This window comes from Rhinopithecus roxellana, chromosome 20 (genome assembly GCF_007565055.1).
Source record: "Rhinopithecus roxellana isolate Shanxi Qingling chromosome 20, ASM756505v1, whole genome shotgun sequence".
NCBI lineage: Eukaryota > Metazoa > Chordata > Mammalia > Primates > Cercopithecidae > Rhinopithecus > Rhinopithecus roxellana.
The window spans coordinates 72,662,313-72,679,721 of NC_044568.1; the positions used below are offsets into that span (position 1 = coordinate 72,662,313).

The 17,409-nt window shown below is 56.1% G+C and overlaps 1 protein-coding gene across 3 annotated transcripts in view; it reads right to left on the reverse strand.

The window, feature by feature from the left end:
- Window positions 1-206: 206 nt before the first annotated feature.
- RAB11FIP3 (RAB11 family interacting protein 3) overlaps window positions 207-17,409 on the reverse strand; it is a 94,873-nt gene continuing 77,670 nt past the window's right edge. For all 3 annotated transcript variants that reach the window (XM_010381832.2, XM_030924947.1, XM_010381835.2), the window contains 8 exons: window positions 17,266-17,359; window positions 14,916-15,019; window positions 10,628-10,768; window positions 3,685-3,766; window positions 2,828-2,965; window positions 2,440-2,595; window positions 2,116-2,256; window positions 207-1,989 (listed from right to left, as the gene is read on the reverse strand). In XM_010381832.2, the coding sequence (XP_010380134.2) occupies window positions 1,876-1,989; window positions 2,116-2,256; window positions 2,440-2,595; window positions 2,828-2,965; window positions 3,685-3,766; window positions 10,628-10,768; window positions 14,916-15,019; window positions 17,266-17,359 (970 nt within the window). In that variant the 3' untranslated portion in view covers window positions 207-1,875. The remainder of the gene's footprint in view (window positions 1,990-2,115; window positions 2,257-2,439; window positions 2,596-2,827; window positions 2,966-3,684; window positions 3,767-10,627; window positions 10,769-14,915; window positions 15,020-17,265; window positions 17,360-17,409) is intronic.

Here is a 17,409-nt window from a genome sequence, read left to right on the forward strand (position 1 = left end):
AGAAAGCGGCCAGGCTCTGCTGGACCTGAAGGTGCAATCCTGCAGCCTTGGAAGGGTCTTGGTCTGACCAAGCTGCAGAGCCAACCGGGTCTCCTGGGTTCTGAGCTCAGACAACTGATGGCCCCGGACGCCTTGAGGGAAGCTGGGCCCGGCCCACAAGACTCCCACCCGACCCTGTGGCCCCCCTGGAGGAAGGAGCCGGCCTCTGCGTGTGCAGTAACAGCTTTAATCTGTGGTGGCCCCTGCCCTCCTGCATCCAGGCAGGAAGAGCCGTTTCTTGAGGAATTAAAGCAGGAGCGTTTCCCACACTGTCTCCTGGGAGTCCATGCTTATAGCGATAGCACTGCTGAGTGGTGCTGTGTCACCAGGGCTGGGCCTGGGCACAGAGAGGCAGGGTGCCAGTCTTTATATATTATACATATATATATATATATATATATATATATTTCATGTGTATACACAGATAGTTTTCTCTCTTGAAAGTATTAAAAAATTGATCAACCTTCAATCTATAAAAAATACCTACTCTACATGATAGAAAAATCTCTCCTCCAAGTTTACACTGATTTACACCCAAGGCTTTCCCCAAATGTACAATAGGAGGCGACCTCTTACATCCTAGCATGGAAGGCGGTGGATGCGGGGCCACACAGGTGCACGCACGCAAGCACACATGCGCGCACACACACACGCAGCAGGTGGCCAGTCTTGGTGATGCGGTCTGGGCCCACCCGGGAATGCTGGGGGTCGGGGGCAGGCCTGCAGCCCTGCGGGGTGACACCGCTGCGCCTGGGGTGCAGACCCAAGAAGCGCAGGCCCCTCCTGCTCTGCTGTGAGTCTTCCCTGCCCTCTTCCTCCTACAACACGCACCCTCGGGGAAGAACCACGATTTCTAAGTGAGACACACACGGAAGAAAACAGGGTTCCCGATGTTTGGACTGTGGCCTGGGAAGTGCGTGGGGAGGGTGTGGCCTTTAGGAGGCCAGGTCCGGCCGCACCTGTGGAGAAGCAGCACCTGGGAGCCAGAGGGGCCTGCAGCATCCACCCCACCCAGGGAGAGAGCGCCACACAGCTGTAATCTCAGGTCCTGATGTCGGAGTGGAGGGCCCCAGTGGCTCCTGCCCGACCCCCATAGGTGGTCAGAGTCCCCAAGGGTTACTACAGCGAGGAATGGGCCATGGGAACAGCCACATGGCCTGGAGGCCCCAGAGCTGGACTGAGGTGACCACATCTGACTGGGCAATGGCCCAAGCAGCTTAGGCAGAGCTGGGGAAATGCACCAGCCTTGTCCACCCGTCCTTCCCGCACCACCATGTCTGAGGTGAGGGTCCGGGAGCCCGTCAGCCATCAGGAGCGGCTCAGCATGGGTGAAACGGCACCAGGGTACTTGTGCGGGTGGCTTAGGCAGGAGCACCCCTGGAAGGACCCGTTTTCTACCTTTCTTCCCAATAGGGCTGCATGTGGAAAGAGGGACCACCACAAGGAGGCCACAGCGGGGCTCACCCCACACCTCTGCACAGAGGCTCTCCAGCCCATCCTGCTGAACTGAAGTATAGGCGTTCACGGCCAGGGTGACTTAGGGCTGGGAAGCTCTGGGCCCCCCGAAAGGTCAGCGCTGATGGATGGCCCCACCACAACCCTCACCCTCTATGGACCTCAGGCCCTGGGACTTCCCTTTCTCCCTCTCCTCTCCAACACCCTCTGCCCCTTTGGCAGCCCCTGTCTTTGGCGGCCCCAGCCCAGCTGCACGAGGACTCCCTGCATGCTCTGGGCACTGTCGGCTGTGGGACCTGCTGGTCTTGGCTCCTCACGGTGTCTCGGGACCACTCAGGGTGTTGGAGTCCCGAATCCAGCCCAGGCTGGGCCTTCCTGCCTCTACTTGACCTCCAGGATGGACGGGTTGGTCTCCATGATGGCCACGATGATCCTGTCGATGTAGTCCTGCAGGCGGAAGTTGATCTCCTCCTGCTTCTGAATTGCCTCCATGAGCTGTAGGGCGAGCAGGCAGTCAGAGCTGAGGCACACGGACCACAGGCCACAGTGCATAAACCACAGCGCACAGACAGTGCGGGCTGTAAACCCCAGGCCACACTGTGCAGGCATGGGATGTGTTACCTCATCTCGGGAGACAGAGCTGATCTCTGCAGCCAGGGACTCAGAGAAGGCTGTGGAGAAGAGGCTCTTGGCGCCCTGGATGCTGAGGGTAATGATCTGCCCGTTCAGCTCCTCGTTCTGCTCCTTAAGGTTGCGGTTGTCCTGGGAGGGCACAGCAACATCACTACTGGGCTGTGGCCCCTGCTGGTGGCTGAGCAGGGACAAGGACTGCCCAGGGAAAAAGGCCTCCAGCTCAGATGCTGACCCTCCATGTCCCCACCTTCCCAACCAGCCTTGTGGAACATTCTGCAGGAATGTGAGGAAGGGAGGCCCAGGCCTGCCCACCTGCTTCAGCCTGCGGACCTCCTGCTCCAGCTCGCTCTCCCGGGCGCGGCTGTGGTACTCCTGCAGGCCCATGCTGCTGCTGCGGCCCCGCCGCTGCTCGGCCTCCAGCTTGAGGAGCTGCAGGTGCTCCAGCTGCTTTCGGAGGTCCTCGATCAGCTGCAGGGCAATGGCCGGGTGAGCCGGGGGGCCTGGGCTCCCAGGGGACACCACCAGCCATCACTTGGCTGTAGAACCTCAGGGTTGATCTGGCCATCTCTCGGGAAGACGACACACACCAGCGGCTATGTCCAAAGCGCACAGCCGAGAGCTAGCGTCTGAGAAAACAACGGCTCCCCTTGGGGCAGGCTGGGCGCAGGACTGGCATGGGGCAGGGTGGGTGCCAGCTCACCTCCTGTGTGGCCTCCTTGTCCCTCTGGAACTGGTGCCTCTCGTGACTCAGCCTGTCCCCCATCCTCCTCTTGTTCTCCTGCTCTTCGCTGAGCCGCAGCGTCAGCGACTCTATCTCATCCAACAGCTTCTGCTTCTCCTGCAGGGGTGGACACCTGCCCTGGATGTGCGTCGCCCTCCCACCTGTGCATGCAGCTTGCCCTGGCCGTCTGTCCCTCCAATCTGAGTCTCCCAAACAGCAACATGGTGGCCCCCGTGTTGGAGCGCGACAGGGCTGGGTCTGAGCCTTCCTGCCTCTCAGTGGAGGTCAAGGCCACCTGCCTCTGGGCGCCTCACACACACAGGCCACGCGGGCCATTTCTCGTGAGGGGCAGGAAGGACCTTTGTGTGCACAGGACCTGAGTCGGTGGCTGTGAGCAGCTCCAGCCGGGCTCCTCTGGTTCACGGGAGCCAGGGCCCAAGTGCTGTGAGAATACCCTTCCTGGGAGCTTCCCAGAGCACAGCTGGTGAGGTGGAGGGAGGGAGGTCTCACAGTGACGAGCTGGGGTGTGGGAACCCCACATGCAGCCTCTGCCTCTACGTCTGCAGGGGTTGGGGCGTGAGTGTCTGGCTGATGCCTTCCCCTTGGAGGACAATTCCCAGATTCAGAGCCCTGGGTCCATCTAGGAGTGAGCCTCTGGGCCCTGCTCCTGTGGGTGGAACCGTGCCTTCCAGTGGCCTGGGCCCTAAGTTGGTCCTGTTCCCTCACACACAGCACAGCATCCTGCTCAGCACAGAGCGAAGGGCAACCTCGGCTGCCCCACAGGCAGGGCACGGGCTGGGCCCACTGGCCACAGCGCCAGGCTGCAGGCAGCTCACCTCCTCCAGGCGCTCAATGTTGGCCTTCAGACAGGGCGTGCAGGACCGGAGCTCACTGTTCTCCTCGTCCAGTTGCTGTAGCCTGGGACACAAGAGCAAAGCTGAAACTCACTCCAGGAAGCACGCCTCTACGGGACCAGGGTGCCCCATGTCTCAGGGAAACCCTGCTGGGGCCGCCCTGTGACCCACAGACGCCCCCAAATGACCAGGGCCAGTCCTTAGGTGCCCAACCAAGTGCTCTAGGCAGAGCTTTTCCATAATCCTTGAAGGTTTTTATTTTTTATTATTTTATTTTATTTATTTATTTTTTTGAGACGGAGTCTCGCTCTGTCGCCCAGGCTGGAGTGCAGTGGCGCAATCTCGGCTCACTGCAAGCTCCACCCCCCGGGTTCACGCCATTCTCCTGCCTCAGCCTCCCATGTAGCTGGGACTACAGTTGCCCGCCACTTCGCCTGGCTAGTTTTTTTTTGTATTTTTATTAGAGACGGGGTTTCACCTTGTTAGCCAGGATGGTCTCGATCTCCTGACCTCGTGATCCGTCAGTCTCGGCCTCCCAAAGTGCTGGGATTATAGGCGTGACCCACCGTGCCCGGCCTTATTTTTTATTTTATTTATTTATTTTTTTTGAGGAGGAGTCTCACTCTGTCACCAGGCTGGAGTGCAGTGGTGCGATCTTGGCTCACTGCAACCTCCACCTCCTGGGGTTCAAGCGATTCTCCTGCCTCAGCCTCCTGAGTAGCTGGGATTACAGGCACCCTCCATCATGCCTGGCTAATTTTTGTATTTTCAGTAGAGACAGGATTTCGCCATGTTGGCCAGGCTGGTCTTGAACTCCTGACTTCAGGTGATCCACCTGCCTCAGCCTCCCAAAGTGCTGGGGTTTCAGGTGTGGGCCAACACACCCGGCCCTCTTCTCTGTTTATTAATAGTCATGTATTTGTGTCACTATGGACTCATGAACTTTATGTTTTGGATTGTAATCCAGTGCTATCACTATGAGTTTGTTACTTAAACTGTTCCAGCTTTGGCGTCTGGCAACTCCTTCAGCTGGCCCGTGTCCCTCTGACATACCCTGTGTCTGTGCTCATGGCAGGGGGACGTTTAGTGTAAGCACTTCCTCATTTTCAGATACTACACATTGCTGCAGGCTCAGCCTGCCTTTTCCCGTCCCAGCCTCAGAACTGGCCATTTCTCCAAGGAACCCTGGATCTTCTCCATAATCCAGTTGTCCTCACTATCCTGTTACCCTGCCATCCCTTCTAATTCAACCTAACCTGCACCCACACCCAGAATTTGGAGTAAGATGGAAACCCAGGGGCAGCACAGGGCTGGCGGGGGAAGGGCTTCAGGTGCCCTCTACCCAGGACGGGACTTGCTCTTGGCTTTGCAGAACTGATGATTGAGACCAGGGGCAAAGCAGATGCAACCCCTTCCCAACAGCACCCGCTGGCCTCTGCACCGCCAGGGAGGCCACGGGGTGCCCAGGACAGGCGTGCTCCCAGGGACTTGTCTGGGGCTGGTCAGACCCTTGGCCACAAGCGTTCGTCAGGAGGACAAGGGCACTCAGTGGTGTCACTCTGGTGTGTGTTGGTGCTCTGCAGTCCAGACTCCTCCTCTAGGGTGGGGATGGGTGTGACCCAGCTGTATGTGGGCGGGGACCCTCCTGTGTGAGCCTCGCCTTCACCCAACTTCCACGGTTCCTGGTGCTACCCACTTCTGAGCCTTCATGTACCAAGATGCAAACCCCGGTACGTGTCGGCTGCGTGGCTGCCCTGAGATGAAAACCCCGGTATGTGTCGGCTGCGTGGCTGCCCTGAGATGCAAACTCTGGTACATGTCGGCTGCGTCGCTGCCCCGAGATGCAAACCCCGCTACGTGTCGGCTGTGTGGCTGCCCCGAGAAGCAAACCCTGGTGTAGCTGCTGGCGCAGGGTGTTGCGTGTGTTAGGAGTATGTGCAGCTGTGCTTTCTGGGCTACACCTTTGCCATCTGCCTTTCCTGTTGTTTTGCTGAGCGGAGCACAGTAAGTTCCATTCTCCACCTCTAACCCTGGAGTCCAGATGGCTCTACCTACGGTTGTTTTCTCCTTTCAGAGTAACACTTGCGTGTTTTGTTCATAACTATGAAAGCAAATTATGTTTTAATTCCACTGAATTTCAAAACTACAGATATGCAAAGAGAAGAAAATAAAGAGCTGCACAGCTTCACGCACAGCAGCACTTCCCTCCCGAGGCCTGACCCCTCTTTCTTTCCTGCTCGCCCCAGTCGCTCACTGTCCGTCAGACAACTCAGCTCTGCCCAGCGCTGGGCTGTCTTTCTGCCTTCTCTCCTTTCAGGATCAGGCTCGGGGGAGTCTACTCACATGTTTTGGAAGGACGAGCTATGCTACGTGGCACAAGCGAAGGCTTCCCTGGGCTTCCTTGGCTCACATGCCGCTAGAAAGCACCACACACCAGGGCCACGTTCACCCAGTTCACTCTGTGCCTGATGATGGGTCATGTACCCCAACGCCAGGGGTTCAGCAGGTGCCATAAGCTGCAAATCAGGCCCTGGCCTCTGTGGACATGCCACTGTGGCCCCATCAGCCTTCACTCCAGCTCTCTGCAGCCTGCCAGGGGCTCCCATACTTTCTGGAGGCCCTGGGGGGCCCCACTCCCAGAGGTATCTGGCCTTTCCTAGAACCTCTCCCAGGCCCTGTGTCCTGAGATTCAGATCTCTGCCTGTGACCTTCGTATAGCCCCATTCTGCTGATGACACATATTCTTCTTTCCCGGTCCCTAAACAAGGATGTCCAGAGTTCCGGCCTCTACACTCCTCCATCTTCTCTATGCCCTTTCAGCTTTAACTTTCATCTCTACTGAGGCCCCGCGCCTGAAATCCAGCTGTTTTCTGGGCACTGCAACTGCAAAGACACCCAGCCCTGCTGCTCCCAGGAGGTTCCGATGCAGGTGCTGGGGGTCCTGCCTCCAGGCCCTCTGCTCCTGAGGGACCCCGGACTGAGACTGTCATGGCACGGACCAGGGTCTTTCTGTACACCAGATGGGCAGAGGCCAAGCTGGGAAGTCCCCAAGATGCCAGAGGCTTCTGTGCTGGGTTGACTGCAGGTTGCTGACCTGGGGCTGCAGGGGCCTCTGAGGGCCTGAGCAGCCCTGAAAACCACAAGGTTGCTGGTGGCCACTCCAAGAAGCTGCAGGAGACTGACAAGGTCCAGAACACGGTGGCACTGACCCCAAGGGCTTAGGGCGGGTAGGCGGCTTGCTCACAAGAGGCAGTGGCACTGGGCCCTGCTTGCTCCCTGAGGGCCTCATGAGACCCCTATCTTGTGCCCCTCCACACCAGAGCACGCAGAGGAGGCAGGATGTCCACACGGCTGTGCCCCAACCTCAGCCCCAGTGGACAGGTCTCACGGGAGGTGCTCCTGATGCTCACAGACGAGAAACATACTTTAATTTGGAGCCCACTCAACTGTACTGTGCCAAGGCCAGGGGAGAACACTGTCCTGGCTGCCCTGACCTTGCTCCCCAGAAGACGGCGCCCCACTGCGATGGCAGGCACGGAGGCCTCCTTGTGCAGGGCATCCCGCACAGCTCTCTGCATGCAGGCTCCTTCCTGCCACCCACTTTTGAAAACGCCTAGGAGCTCTTCTTAGATAAGGCAAGTATCTCAGCTTTAAGAGCTGGAAGGAACACAAGCAAAAGAACCTGAAATCCTTTTATGAATATTTAAAACGACTGTATTTCAAAATCTAAAAGTAGTACATGCTCAGTTTAAAGAAGCCACATGAGGTGGTTCAGGCCCATAATCCCAGCACTTTAAGAAGCTGAGGTGGCTCTGCTGAGAGTACGGAGAGGAAACAAAACCACCAAAAACCCCAACAGCAGCAACAAAACGAGGCCAAGGTGGGAGAATCGCTTAAAGCTAAGAGTTCAAGACCAGCCTGGGCAACATAGCGAGGCCTCATCTCTACCACAAATGAAAGGAGAATCGCTTAAAGCTAAGAGTTCAAGACCAGCCTGGGCAACATAGCGAGACCTCATCTCTACCACAAATGAAAGGAGAATCGCTTAAAGCTAAGAGTTCAAGACCAGCCTGGGCAACATAGCGAGGCCTCATCTCTACCACAAATGAAAGGAGAATCGCTTAAAGCTAAGAGTTCAAGACCAGCCTGGGCAACATAGCAAGACCTCATCTCTACCACAAATGAGAAGTTAGCCGGGTATGACAGAGCGCACTCAGAGCCCCAGCGACTCAGGGCTGAGGCAGGAGGACTGCTTGAGCCCAGGAGTTCCAGGCTGCAGTGAGCCATGACAGAGCCACTGCACTCCAGCCAGGGCACAGAGCAAGACCCTATCTCAAAACAGACAGACGCCGGCCGGGCGCGGTGGCTCAAGCCTGTAATCCCAGCACTTTGGGAGGCCGAGGCGGGCGGATCACGAGGTCAGGAGATCGAGACTATCCTGGCTAACACGGTGAAACCCCGTCTCTACTAAAAAAATACAAAAAACTAGCCGGGCGAGGTGGCGGGCGCCTGTAGTCCCAGCTACTGCGGAGGCTGAGGCAGGAGAATGGCGTAAACCCGGGAGGCGGAGTTTGCAGTGAGCTGAGATCTGGCCACTGCACTCCAGCCTGGGTGACAGAGTGAGACTCCTTCTCAAAAAAAAAAAAAAAAAAAAAAAAAAAACAAAAAAACAGACAGACAAACAAAACACTGTATAAAACAACTTCCTCCACTCTCACTACCCAGATACACAAGAAGGACAGACAACTCTAGATTCCTCTGATGATAGGCATTTTAAGTTACCCGATGCTTTTTACTTTTACAGAACTGTCCTTTGCAAATGTATTTGTAAACACACACCAGGAATCCACAGCATGAGTTCCCAGATGGAGAACTACGGGAGGCACTGTGCTGCTTTAATATTAGTTTGTGCCTTGGCTGGCGCGGTGGCTCATGCCTGTAATCCCAGCACTTTGGGAGGGCGAGGTGAGAGGATTGCTTGAGCCCAGGAGTTCAAGACCAGTCTGGGCAACACATCAAGAACCCCCATCTCTATTAAAAACAATGATGTTTTGGCCGGGCACCGTGGCTCACACCTGTAATCCCAGCACTTTGGGAGGCCGAGGCAGGTGGATCACCTGAGGTCAGGAGTTCAAGACCATCCTGGCCAACATGGTGAAACCCCATCTCTGCTAAAAATACAAAAAAATAGCCGGGTGCAGTGGTGCGATCCTGTAGTCCCAGCTACTAGGGAGGCTGAGGCAGAATTGCTTGAACCAGGAGGGTTGTGGTGAGCTGAGATCGCCCCCTGCACTCCAGCCTGTAAGACAGGGCGACACTTGCTCTCAAAAAAAAAAAAAAAAAAAAAAAGGCCAGGTGCAGTGGTTCATGCCTATAATCCCAGCAATTTGGGAGGCCAAGGCGGGTGGATCATGAGGTCAGGAGATCGAGAGATCGAGACCATCCTGGCTAACACTGTGAAACCCGTCTCTACTAAAAACACAAAAAATTAGGCAGGTGTGGTGGTGGGCACCTCTAGTCCCAGCTACTTGGGAACCTGAGACAGAAGAATAATGTGAACCTGGGAGGCAGAGCTTGCAGTGAGTCGAGATTGCACCGCTGCACTCCAGCCTGGGTGACAGAGCAAGACTCCATCAAAAAAAAAAAAAAAAGTAAAAAAAAAAAAAAAAAAATTTTTCCCTTTATTTTATATATATATATATATATTTTTTTTTTTTTTTTTTTTTTTTGAGAAGGAGTCTCACTCTGTCACCCAGGCTGGAGTGCAGTGGCCAGATCTCAGCTCACTGCAAACTCCGCCTCCCGGGTTTACGCCATTCTCCTGCCTCAGCCTCCCGAGTAGCTGGGACTACAGGCGCCCGCCACCTCGCCCGGCTAGTTTTTTGTATTTTTTAGTAGAGACGGGGTTTCACCGTGTTAGCCAGGATGGTCTCGATCTCCTGACCTCGTGATCCGCCCGCCTCGGCCTCCCAAAGTGCTGGGATTACAGGCTTGAGCCACCGCGCCCGGCCATATATATTTTTTTAATTAAATTGTTTTTGGAGATGGAGTCTCACCCTGTCATCCAGGTTAGAGTTCAGTGGCACGATCTCAGCTCACTGCAACCTCCGCCTCTGGGTTTAAGTGATTCTCATGCCTCGGCCACCTAAGTAGCTGAGATTACAGGTGCATGCCACCATGCCTGACCTTTTTTTTTTCAGTAGAGACAGAGTTTCACCTTGTTGGCCAGGCTGGTCTTGCACTCCTGATCTCAAGTGATCCACCCACCTCGGCCTCCCAAAGTGCTGGGATTACAGGCGTGAGCCAGTGTGCCCTGCCTTCTTTATGATATATTTTAATATAGTATCGTTAATCTTCTTCCTTTTTGTTTTCCCACTTTTTCTGACTCATCCAAGGCTATGTCTCCAGATGAATGTAAAAGTAATTCTGTCAAGTTCCCTTAAAAAAAGATTGGTATTTTATGCAAAAAAATTAGCTGGGTGTGGTGGCGGGCACCTGTAGTCCCAGCTGCTTGAGAGGCTGAGGCAGGAGAATGGTGTGAACCCGGGAGGCAGAGCTTGCAATGGGCCGTGATTGCGCCACTGCACTCCAGCCTGGGGGACAGAGCAAGACTCTGTCTCAAAAAAACAACCCCAAAAAACAAAAAACAAAAAACAAACAAAAAAAAATAGATGTTTTAAACAGACTGGATATATTGTAGACGCAGATTTAGAGAAACCAACACCCACACAGGGTCAGTCTTTGAACTGATCCCTTGTGGCTTTTTGGAGAGTTTTAAGGTCTTCACCACATAGCTTTTCCCCTTTTTCTAAAATTCAGGTTATTCCTAACCACTGCAGCTTTCTGGGGTGGGCCGTCTGTCGGGGAACCTCTCCTACCTGGCCTGCAGCGTTCTGGGGTGGGCGGGCTGTTGGGAACCGCCTACCTGGCCTGCAGGTTCTCGATCTCAATGCTCTTCTCCCTCTCCATCTTGCACAGGAGCTCCTTCTGCCGCCGGGTCTCTTCCAGGACCATCTCGCAGGCTCTCAGCTCCTGCTCCTTCAGCTGCTCCTCCAGGGCATTTGCTCTTGAAAGGCAAAGGGAGGAGATGAGCTCTCTCCAGGCAGAGTGTGCAGTGGCTCCACCCATGCCCAGAAGCTGCCTCAGGACCTCCAGAGAACCTGCCGCCACCCGGGAGGAGGGCCGAGAAGGGCATCCCCGAGCTCTGGTCAAGGCCGTTCTTAAGCAGCGCACACACCCCGAGACAGCCTCGCCTCCCACACTAAAGGCACCTGGGGTGGCCAGAGCAGTGTCTACTGCACCTCGGCCCAGCTGATACCCACAGGCACTGCCTGCTTGTGCTGTGTGGACCGCAGCACCCCGAGGGCCCGAGCCCACCAGGTGACCGCCCCTGGTGCACTCTGTTCATGCAGCTGCTCCACCTGCGACCACTACATACAAGGAGTGAGCTCAGGGCCCAGAGGCACGGAGCCTCAGAGTCTCGGGAAGGAGCGTGAAGGTACCAGGGTCCAAGGGCCACAGCATTCCCAGGAAGTGAGTGTCTGATGAAGCACATGGCCCATGGCAGCTGAACACCGGGGAACTGAGTGTGCGGGCAGTGTCTGCTTTCAGCTGCAGTATAGTCGGTTCATGGCACATCTCCCAAAGGTGCTCATGAGGCTTCCTGAGTTGCCGGGTCCACATAGGAGCTAGGACGAGTCTAGCTCTGGCTGCTGGGCACATCTGGGCCCCAGAGGCTGTGAGGGGCCACAAGTGGAGGGGGGCCCACTCTGCTCCCAGTCCCCTCCAGGCTGGGGAAGTGGGTATAGAGACCAGTCCCATCCAGGTCACTTCAGAGCAAAGGCAGGGCAGGTGTCAGCTAGACCACGGGGAAAAGACGACATTCCCACAGGGTGGGGGACCCTGGCCTTCCCTAGATCTTCACAACCACCTGCAGGAGACAGGACTGGACTGTCCCAAAGAGAAGGGCACAGGCCCTGCCTACTGACACTGCACAGCCCATGCCCTCAGGCCCCACCTCGCACAGAGCCTCTTATCCTTGTGGTGCCTCACACGCAGGAGTGGACAGATGGCCAAAGATCACCAGACACAAAGGCAAGCTTTCAACAGGAACTGGCCAAAGCAAACACCAAGTGAGGACCCCAGGGAGACACATGATGCAGGAGACAGCGAGGAAAGGTCCCTGAGGCAGTGCTCTCCACGAGCCAAGAGCCACAGCTGCAGCGTCAGGGCAGCCCGCTGCAGAAGAGACAAACAACAAGGAACAGCTCCCGGGAACTGAAAGTGTGGGAAGGACAATCTAAAAATCTGATTGAGATGTTGGGCTCACGCCTGTAATCCCAGCACTCTGGGAGGCCGAGGTGGGCAGATCACCTGAGATCAGGAGTTCGAGACCATCCTGACCAATATGGTAAAACCCCGAATCTACTAAAAATACAAAAATTAGCCAGGCCCAGTGGCGCATGCCTGTAATCCCAGCTACTTGGGAGGCTGAAGCAGGAGAATTGCTTGAACCCGGGAGGCAGAGGTTGCAGTAAGTGGAGATTGCACCATTGCACTCTAGCCTGGGCGACACAGCAAGCTCTGTCTCAAAAAACAAAACAACGAAATAAAGGCTGAAAACCAGGTGCACAGCACGGCAAATAATACAAGATCCTCATCCAAGTATGTAGGGTGGGAAACAGAAGTTACGGAGAACAGCAAGGCCCTGGGCAACAGCGGGTCCTCAGTCACAGCACGGGGTCAGAGGTCTTCAAATTCTCAGGGAATTCGATTTCTGACCTAGAATTTTATGCCCAGCTACGCTATGGACTGGAGCAGGGGTGGGAGGACTAAGCACTTCCACACATGCAGTTCTCAGAGCATCTGGCTCCTGTGCTCCCTTTTCCAGGCAACTATCAGTGACGTCCTCAGAAAACGAGTTGGCAAAAAGAAGAAAACGTGGGACTCAGAAAATAAGGACTCAAACCCGGGGGAAAGCACTCGGAATTCCCAGGATGGCAGCTATACGGCACGGCTAGAGAGCAAATGGCTCAGGACGGGCAGATGATACTGAAAACAGGTAACGTGTTGTTTAGGATGGTAGAGGTGAGCACCACAGGGAACAGCCACAGGAACTGAATGTGGCCGGGGTTGCGCTGCAGATGGTCAGTGGGCAGAGCAAGGCAGCAGGGTGGACTTCACACCACACACACGGAAAACTGATGAACATACTCCAGACTCAAATGAAACCTTGACAGTCAGCTCAACAAAGGCATCTAGGCTGGACACAGTGGCTCACGCCTCTGATTTCAGCACTTTAGGGGGCCAAGGTAGGAGGATCGCTTGAGGCCAGGCATTTGAGACCAGCACGGGCAACATGGCGAGACCTCATCTCTACAAAAAATTTAAATATTAGGCCGGGCACGGTGGCTCACGCCTGTAATCCCAGCACTTTGGGAGGCTGAGGATGGCAGATCACAAGGTCAGGGGTTCGAGACCAGCCTGGTCAATATGGTGAAACCTTGTCTCTACTAAAAATAAAAAAACTAGCCCAGTGTGGTGGTGCATGCCTGTAGTCCCAGCTACTCAGGAAGCTGAGGCAGAAGAATCGCTTGAACCCGGGATGTGGAGGTTGCAGTGAGCCAAGATTGCCCACTGCACTCTAGCCTGGAGACAGAGCGAGACCCCGTATCCAAAAAAAAAAAAAAAAAAAAAAAGCCGGGTGTGGCGGTGCACACCTGTAGCCCCAGCTACATAGAAGGCTGAGAGGTAGGCAGGTCGCTTGTGTCTGGGAGGTAGAGGCTGTAGTCAGCACTCAGCCTGAGCAACAGAGGGAGGCCCTGACTCTTAAAAAAAACAAAACAAAACAAGCCTGTCTAGCGGCCCGTCCGGATTCTCCTTGACAAGGAGGAGACAGTGGTCTTTGGAGGCGCAGGATATGTGTAGCACACTACTGGAGCCCAGCCCCTTCGCCAGCATGCCTGGCCCCTCTCCACAATGCAGCAGGGGCCGGCGGCAGGCCCTCCTCTGCTGAGAATGCTGGACAACGGGCAGCCGCCAAGCCCAGGGTCTTCACTCCACAAGAGAATGTGCATTGCTTTGTTAGAATTAAAATGATGTGCAAGGTATGCCCACGATCCCATGAGACATTCTCAGCACTCACAGGGCAGACAGATCTGAAGCTGAAGGGCGGGTCACGCATGTTAGTACGGTGCAGGGTGAGGGCTTGGGGGCTTTGGGAGTGCTGACCGCAAATGCCCTGCTGCCAACACACGTGTGTGCAAGCTGCTCAGAGCCCTGAATCTACCTGGTCAGTGCTGATGAAGACACTGAAGCTTCAAGGGACAGGGCCCTTGGCTGAGCTGAGAATACGTGGAAGGGCCAGGATGTGCCCGGGCAGCTGCACAGGGAGCAGCAGCTCACAGGCAGAACCTCTTCTGCAGATTCCCCAGGTGCCTCACAGGCCTCCTGGCTGCCTCCTCTGCCCCCAAGAGGCTGCCGGTGCCCAGCTCCAGGTGGCACAGCCTGGGTAGATGACTCCTGGGCCAAGCTCATCTTACTTTGCATGAGAAACAGTACTGCAAATCGGCTATGAGACAACATGGCGTGCCTCGTTTGAAAAACACTGAGAATTACACAGTATTCTAAGAAAAGTCTGCAAACGAGAGTGGGGTAAGCAGCTCCCACTCTTTCTCCGCAAACACGGCGTCACACTTCGCTTCCTCCCTAGCACTCCTGCCCACAGTGATGAGACTGTGCATCCTGTCACGTATTCAGCAGTCTGCTCATTTCGCTTTCTGTGGCTGAGCAACTTCCCTAACCTGCATTCTTCCAGGATGGGCAAACCCCGTCTGGACCAGAGTGGTGGGAGAGCTGCACCTCCAGGCCTGCCGGTGAGGCTGGGCACTGCGTGGGTTCGCAGTCAGCTCCTCCTCTGGCTGGCTCAGGTCTCACACTCCCAAGAGGGAGGCCGTGCCCTCCTCTGGCCCTCTGTGTCTAGGGTTCCATGGACAACTCCCCACAAGAGCACCAGTCAGAGCCTCGAGTCTCCGACCTGCAGCCCAATGGGTAGGCTCCGATGACCATCCGGCACCACCCCTCAGCTGGCTTCCACCCTGGGATGGACGGGTGGCCACGCCCCTGCTGTGTGAGGTGAAGAGAAGTAAATGGGGACTGACAGGCGGGCACAGGAGGCACGACGCAGAGGCCCAGGTCTCCTGGCCCAGGCTCACCTGTGCACCAGCTGCAGGTTCTCCTGCCTCAGGCGGCTATGTTGCTCGCCAGTGGCTGCCGTGTCCTTCTCCAGCTCCAGCACACGCCTTTCCAGGAAGACGACCTTGGCAATGAGACCAGGCTTCAGGCTTCAGGCTTCAGGGTCAGGTAGTCAGAAGCAGAAGGGCCTGCACCCCCAAGGGAACTACCTGGAGGCTACCTGGGGGTTTTCTCAGCACAGAATCAGATCCACCTAGCTAGGCGGGTGTCGGATCCAACTTACCCTTGGAACTTGTCCCATAAACCCACGAAGATGCAGCTCCTAATGGGGCCAGGGGCTTGGGGAGTACTGTCATCTCGACACCACAAATGCACACATTGCCGCAGCTCCGAGAGCTAGAGGCCCAGGGGTGCCTTTGGACTGGCTGGCTCACGGGCAGCAAGACTCAGGCCCCAATACACAGTTGTGTCTCTGCTCAGCCAGATGCAGCTCACAGAGGCAGCCCAGGTGCCCATGGACTCAAGGGACAAACAGACTCATGTCTCGGTCCCTCCCTCCCTCAGAGTTCACACCAAGATAAGTCAGACATCTGCAGAGGTAGGAGGAGTAAAGGGAGCAGAGGAGGACTCAGCCTGGGTCAGCACACTTGAGATGCTAGAGGAGTTGTAGGGAGGAGGAGGTGGGGGTGCAAGAGGAGGTAAGGTACAGAAGATGACGGGGTATAGGAGGAGGTGGGGTGCAGGAGGAGGTAAGGGGGTAGAGGAGATGAGGGGATACAGTAAGTGAGGGAGTACAGGAGGAAATGAGGGGGTATAGGAGGTGAGGGGGTTTCAGGAGAATGTGAGGGGGATAGAGGAGGTGAGAGGGTGCAGGAGGTGAGGGGGTACAGGAGATGGGAGTGCAGGAGAGGAGGTGAGGGGACACAGGAGGTGAGGGGGTTCAGGAGGAGATGAGGGCTGCAGGAGGTGAGAGGGTGCAGGAGGAGGTGAGGGGGATGCAGGAGAAGGTGAGGGGTTACAGAAGGTGAGGGGGTACAGGAAGAGGTGAGGGGGTACATGAGGTGAGGGGTGTGGGAGGAGGTGAGGGGTGTGGGAGGAGGTGAGGGGTGTGGGAGCAGGTGAGGGGGTATAGGAGGAGGTGACAGGGTACATGAGGAGGTGAGGGGTGCGGGAGGAGGTGAGTGGGTACAGAAGATGGGGTACAGGAGGAGGTGGGAGGTACAGAAGGTGGGAGGTGCAGGAGGTGAGCGGGTACAGGAGGAGGTGGGAGGTACAGGAGAAGGTAGGAGTGCAGGAGGTGGGGGGGTACAGGAGGAGGTGAGGGGGTACAGGAGGAGATGGGGGTACAGGAGGTGGGAGGTGCAAGAGGAGGTGGGGTACAGGAGGAGGTGAGGGAGTACAAGAGGAGATGGTACAGGAAGAGGTGGGAGGTGCAAGAGGAGGTGGGGGGTACAGGAGGAGGTGAGGGAGTACAGGAAGAGGTGAGGGGGATGCAAGAAGAGGTGAGGGGGTATAGGAGGTGGTGAGGGGTTACAGGAGATGAGGGGTACAGGAGGAATTGAGGGGGTACAGGAGGAAGTGAAGGGATCACAGGAGGTGAGAAAGAGTCTTGCTCTGTCACCCAGGCTGGAGTGCAGTGGCACAATCTCAGCTCACTGCAATCTCCGTCTCCCAGGTTCAAGTGATTCTCCTGCCTCAGCCTCTCCAGTAGCTGGGATTATAGGTGCCCGCCACCACGCCTGGCTAACGTGTATTTTTAGTAAAGACGGGCTTTCACTATGTTGGCCAGGCTGATCTCAAACTCCTGACCTCAAGTGATCGGCCCACCTGCCTCCTAATGTGTTGGGATTACAGGCATGAGCCACCACATCCGGCTGAAAAGCGGGTCTTGACCACAGCAAGGGTGCCTTGCCCTGGCTGCTGTCACCCATTCAAATCCCCAGGAGAAGCCTGTTCCTCAGGTCATTGGCTCTGCAGTCACTGCAGGGGCAGCCTTCTTCTCCCAAATCATGGGTGCCCCAGGTCGCATCTCCACGGGCCTGGTGGACTGAATGTCTGGGTGTCCCCCAACCCAACTCAGACACAGTGGGGGTGGGATACCTGAGGGCTCTCACTCACTGCCCAGTCCACCCCTCCCAGCTGGCCCTTCGTGCACAACAGGAAGACTCCTTTTTATCACATGCCCATGAGATCCCTTAGGGAAACTTGCCAAAGAGCATTGGGGCTGGACAGAGGGTCTGGGGAGCCCTGGATGACATGGGGTCGCCTCTGGCTGTGCTGTCCCCACCTCCTGGGATGTCTGCAGAGGCCCTCAGACGTGGCTGTGTCTAAATCCCCTACTTGCTGCCTACCCAGCCCTGCAGGACCTACCTTGTCAGCAATGTCCTCCTCTGGGCCCTCCACGAGCTCGGGGGAAGGGTCCTCCAGGGCCTCCATAGTCAGGGCCCCTGACTGGTGCAGGTACCTATGGAAAAGGAACAGTAACAGAGGGTAGAAAGGGAAAAACCAAAGGAC